Source organism: Danio aesculapii, chromosome 2 (assembly GCF_903798145.1).
Source record: "Danio aesculapii chromosome 2, fDanAes4.1, whole genome shotgun sequence".
NCBI classification, from domain to species: Eukaryota; Metazoa; Chordata; class Actinopteri; order Cypriniformes; family Danionidae; genus Danio; species Danio aesculapii.
Genome location: NC_079436.1, coordinates 45,021,537 through 45,026,854, shown reverse-complemented (window position 1 = coordinate 45,026,854; position 5,318 = coordinate 45,021,537). Strand labels below are relative to the sequence as shown.

The 5,318-nt window shown below is 38.8% G+C and overlaps 1 protein-coding gene across 1 annotated transcript; it reads left to right on the top strand.

Moving 5' to 3' along the window:
• The first annotated feature begins 2,400 nt into the window (after window positions 1-2,400).
• camk2n1a (calcium/calmodulin-dependent protein kinase II inhibitor 1a) lies at window positions 2,401-5,101 on the top strand. The gene is made up of 2 exons (XM_056480611.1): window positions 2,401-2,846; window positions 3,427-5,101. Exons 1-2 carry the CDS (start codon window positions 2,678-2,680, stop codon window positions 3,495-3,497), a joined length of 240 nt encoding a protein of 79 aa, XP_056336586.1. The 5' UTR covers window positions 2,401-2,677; the 3' UTR covers window positions 3,498-5,101.
• The last annotated feature ends 217 nt before the right edge of the window (window positions 5,102-5,318 follow it).

Sequence of the window (5,318 nt, the reverse complement as noted above, 5' to 3'; positions counted from 1 at the left end):
GTTAAATGTATTGAACAAACTGTCATAGCCATTGTAATACAGGGACTAAGCAGAAAAGAAAATGAGTGAATGAATGATTCCATCTCAGCCAAATATTTTCCTTACAGCTTTCTTAACAAACCGAATTACAAAAGAAAGCTTATTTATTCAGCGTTCAGATCATGTTTATCTTTCCGTTTTCAAAAACTGGCATATATGACTAGTTTTGTGGTCCAGGGTCACATATGTAGATGTAGTAGTTGAAATCATACTAACCTTCTGTGATGGTTACTATTGTCCTGTTTTGTTGTTTTCAGCATGGTGAGCTCTGTCCATGGTGCTGAAATACGTCTCTTAGATATAGAGAGAAAGATGTTATGTCGTGCAGGTGCATCACCACCAGTCGTCATAAAAAAACATACCTATTCAAACGAAAAGGCAACAGGTGTGTGTCGCTGTGACGAACAGCTTCCGGCATCTGGAGACCGAGGGCGCGCGACGCTAGACGTGACGTGCGCTGATGACGCCTGCACAGCTGCGGCATTGTCGTCGTTTTACGGTGACATTTTCCCCGGTATACGGTGGGTGAACCTAATCAGGCTGAACGAACAAAAACAACAGTAACAAAAACATTTCCAGATTCTGCGCAACTTCCACTTACTGGGAACCAGGCGTTGGCTATTACCGTCAAAACAGTTCCCTGAATTTGAACACTGCAGCCGCTAAACAAGGTAAACACAGCTCTGGATAGTAAAACAAAGTCTAAAATAGCAATGGAATAAACTGTACTTGCTTATAAATGTTTATTCACATGTAGCTACACTCTCAGAAAAAAAAGGTTGACGGTAGAACAAATAATGTTCCTTAAGGAAGAGTTTTGAACACTTGTAAAGTTGTACTTTATATCTACGTTAAAGACATCTTATGATATTGTTGTTTTATTTTAGAAACTAATAACTCGCCTTCAAATTTTCAAATAAGAATTTTCTCATTTAGATACATTTTTTAGAAAAATTACAATGTCAGTATAAAATATTTCATGTTTTCAGATTATAAGTATGAAATAAATAGGCCTGTAGCATAAATATTTTATAGCATAGCCTATTAATATACAAACATTTTCCCCAAATATTTAGAGTTTGAGAAATTAATGGCTAATATGTTATAGACGTATTTATTATTTCATTAATTTATTTTCTTTTCAGCTTAGTCCCTTTATTAATCTGGGGTCACCACAGTGGAATGAACCGCCAACTTTTCCAGCATATGTTTTACACAGCGGATGCCCTTCCAGCTGCAGCCCATCACTGTGAAAAACCCTTACACTCATACACTACAGCCAATTTAGCTTACCCAATTTACCTATACCACATGTCTTTGGACTAATGGGGTAAACCGGAGCACCCGGAGGAAACCCACGCTAACACAGGGAGAACATGCAAACTCAATAAAGAAATACCAACTGACCTAGCCGAGGCTCGAACCAGCGACCTTCCTGCTGTTAGGCAATCGTGCTACCCACTGCAACACCAGAAATATTTATAGTTTAATAATTACTATAAATAACACAAAAATATTAGGCTATATACCAAGATTCGAAATGTCATATAAACACTTAGGCCATAGATTTACAACAAGTTTAATTGAAATATTTAATTTCAGTTTGCTTTTTTGCAGCTCAGCAATAAAACAAACAAACAAAAGAAAGTTACGTTAAATTAGCAATGACGATCTGTGTTAAAGGCATTTCTCAGATGGGATGGTGGTCCAAATCAAAGGTTATAATGGGCCAACTTTGGGCATCTCTGACATAGAGTATAGGCTACATTGACCTACACTGTAGTTGACTCAACTCAAAATTGTATAAGGCAACTTGCTCTAGAGCTTTTTTGAGTTGCACTGGACTAGATTAAGTAAACTCAAAATGTCCTGAAGATGGTTGCCTTAAAATATTAAGTTGAGTCAACTTTTTTTTTACAGTGTACATTTTCATTTGTAATATCAGTTAATAGAAGCTAAATATATTCAAAATAACATTCAAACTTTATTTGTTATATTTTATACATTTGGTTATATAGAAACCATAAAAAATAGGCATCTACAAGACTAAAACTTCCTGTGTTATATGCAGCATAACGCAAAACTGACACTGACTGAAAGCAGAGCGAATAAGCTCACAAGTTGTCGATAGAGTCCATAAACAACTTCTACCTTACCAAATGTTCCTGTAAACAACACTGTGCTTCACAAAGAAGAGTGTTGAGTGCGCATTCAGTGTTTCCTCTCGCCATTTTCAGCGTTCGCCTGATGGGGCCACCCTTGCACCTCTTGTAGTCCACCCCGTCCCTCTCTCTCTCCTAAACACACACACGCCCGGATGGATGACTTCACTGTTCCGCCCGGGTTTCCTTTATGATCGCGGGATCTCCCGTATCTTACAGCAGACTTCGCCGACCACTGATGTAGTCGCACTCTCCCGCTAACTCTCTCTGTGTTTCTCATTCTGCACCGAGCACTCCAGTCCTCTTGGAAGTTGGCGGTGCGAGGAGTCTGACATTTACGCGCGGGGAAATCTACCTTCGACTTAAATAAAGAAGTGCACTTGTTTTTGCGGGGATAGTTGCCATATCCACCGTAGCTGTCTCTCTACCTGCACTAGTTCTTTACCGCCTTCTTTAGCCCGCCTTTCACAGCAGCCATGTCCGAGGTCCTGCCCTACGGAGAGGGGAAAATGAGCGGATACGGAGCGGACACCGATGTCAGTCAGATGTCCTTCAGCTGCGGGCTGCAGGACACCAACTCGTTCTTCGGAGCTTCGCAGGCGAAAAGACCTCCAAAACTTGGACAGATCGGCAGGGCGAAGAGAGGTACGTTATCCAAATGAAATATATACAAATATAAGTAAAAGAAATAGTCATTTACGCACTCTTTTAAGCGCAAAACAAAAAGAGACGCAGCCAGAATGACAGCCTCGATCTGCATTCACTTGGAAAAATAGGCATTATAAGTGACACTCCTGTCAGTCCATAATTGGCTATTTGTTTGGGTTGTTATGTGATGTTGTTACATATATAATAAGCCCAAACCGCTTTACATTTATGATGGAATAAAAGTAAATCGTCAGTCTATAGTATTTAACTATAGAAACCAAGCTTTGGAAAAAAGTAAATGCGAATCAATGACAATTTTATTTTAAACATGAATTATTTATTAATTAAAATGTATGGTAAACGTTTGGTGTCAAATCTCCAAATCAAGCCATTTTACTGTACTGATGGCAATCAGTCTTCTTCAGTTATGTCAGTAATATTCAATAGCATTGAATGTAGGATAAATTGCTGCTCTGAAACACTTGAATTCATTCGTGACGCCAGTTGCGCAGTTTTAAAACACACAAATGCGCACATGGTGCGAGGTCTTGACATCAGCTGTCTGTCTTCTTTACAGTGGTCATCGAGGACGACCGAATAGATGAGGTGCTGAAAGGCATGACCGACAAATCATCACCGGGCGTTTAAACCCGCGCGATGCCTTGCAGACATTTCAATTTTTTATCACCGATTCGAAGCACTTGTCGGTTGTGCATGTGAAGAAGATTGCAAAGAGATGGAGGGACGGTGGCACGACGCTCGAACCAAGAGGAGACTAAACAAAAAGGGAAAACGAGAATTAAAGAAGGGGGAGACGGAACTTCCTTTGGGGTTTGCTGGCAATTCTCCAATATAAACGAAACGACAGCCGAATGAAAGCTTTGAGGAAGATGTCGGAGATGTTGAGGCTGCGCGCGCTGCGGCTCTGTGAATAAAGATGGATGGACTTGTCATTATTATTCCACGACCATCATCTTCCAAAAGCGCTGTAAGCAACAAGAAGTTCAACCGAAGACTGAACCGCATCTTAAGCTCTGTTACTATAGCTGTACAGTATCTTAGCTCAAAGACCTTCCCCTTGACACACACACACACACAAATACACGCACACGGATCTGCCTTGAGCGTCGACTTCAATCCGACTGCTGCTTTTAGAGACATTTTAGACTCCACACACACAAAGACATGATGATAAACGAACTATATGTACGGATGGTGCAATGTGAATATTTTCTTTCGCTATTTTGCATCATGTTCTTTGACACAAATTGAGAATATTATCATACACACACGCCCACAGGTGTTGAAGCATATAGTCGTTTGGTGAGCTATTGTTTTGCCCTTCACTGCAGCTGATTTGCGCACCTGCGCCACGGATTCACATCATCAGTACAAGCACAGAGGAACATTGTGCATTACCACATCGTGTAATTAACCTAACATGAATGCGTCTTGGTTTCTTCCGAGCATTTTAGGTTTTTATATTCAGAAATTGATTGATTTTTATTTATTTTATTTTTTCATCAGCTCCTCACATTTGTTTGGTCGTGTCCATCTCTTTGCATGAACTTTCACTCCGGTGCCAACAGAGGTGCCACCATGAATCTTACCCAGGCACGCTTCTTTTTGAAAAAAAAAAAAAGTCATATTTGTATTTTTATATCTAAATATTTGTTATTTAAAATGATATGCTAGTATGTCGTCTTAAAGATTCATCAACAATGATGTTTATATTTCAGAGAACAATCTTTAGACAGGGACAAGAGGATAATACGGTTTGGTTGGGAGTTTTTTATTTTAATTGAGAAAAAAAGGACTTGATGAATGAATGTTTCTTGGGTTTTTTGCACACACACACACATCCGTGTTGAACTACTGTTATATGGAAATCGTAAACTGTGACTTGAGCTTTGTTGATGAATTTGTTAGAACAATGGCGATATTAGAAATCTACTGCACTGTTTACGGATATCTTCAAATAACTTGTTGTTATTTGACAGGTTTTTGGACATTACGTTTTTCTTTTTTGGTTGATTTTATTTATTTTTTTGCTTTGTTTTGTACCATTATTCTAAAGAAACTGACTATGGTTTGTTGTGCATGAAACCTTAATACTTTTCAATAATGGAACATCGTTTTATTAAGCAAAAAAGCAACAAAAAATGTCATGACATTCTAAGAATGAATCATTGCATATTAAAATACCATTTTCACTGTATTTGGTGAACTAATAAATGGTGGAAGAACATGTAGATATGGATTTCTGTCGTCATTTGACTGCAATACAAAGAGGAGAACAAGTGCGCCACAAAAACTGATTTTGAGGCCTACACACACAGCAATGCACCGAGAGATCGGGCTACTAATAAACAACACTTCATGTTTGCATCTAATAAACAAAATGGCACAAATACTATCCATCGAATGAGGATAAAAAGAAGAGTCATGTTTAAAAATATCCCCTATGCA

Coding starts and splice junctions, on each gene's coding strand:
- camk2n1a (XM_056480611.1), top strand. CDS start 2,678: ATGTCCGAGGTCCTGCCCTACGGAGAGGGGAAAATGAGCGGATACGGA. Junction 2,847..3,426: donor GATCGGCAGGGCGAAGAGAG/GTACGTTATCCA, acceptor TCTTCTTTACAG/TGGTCATCGAGGACGACCGA.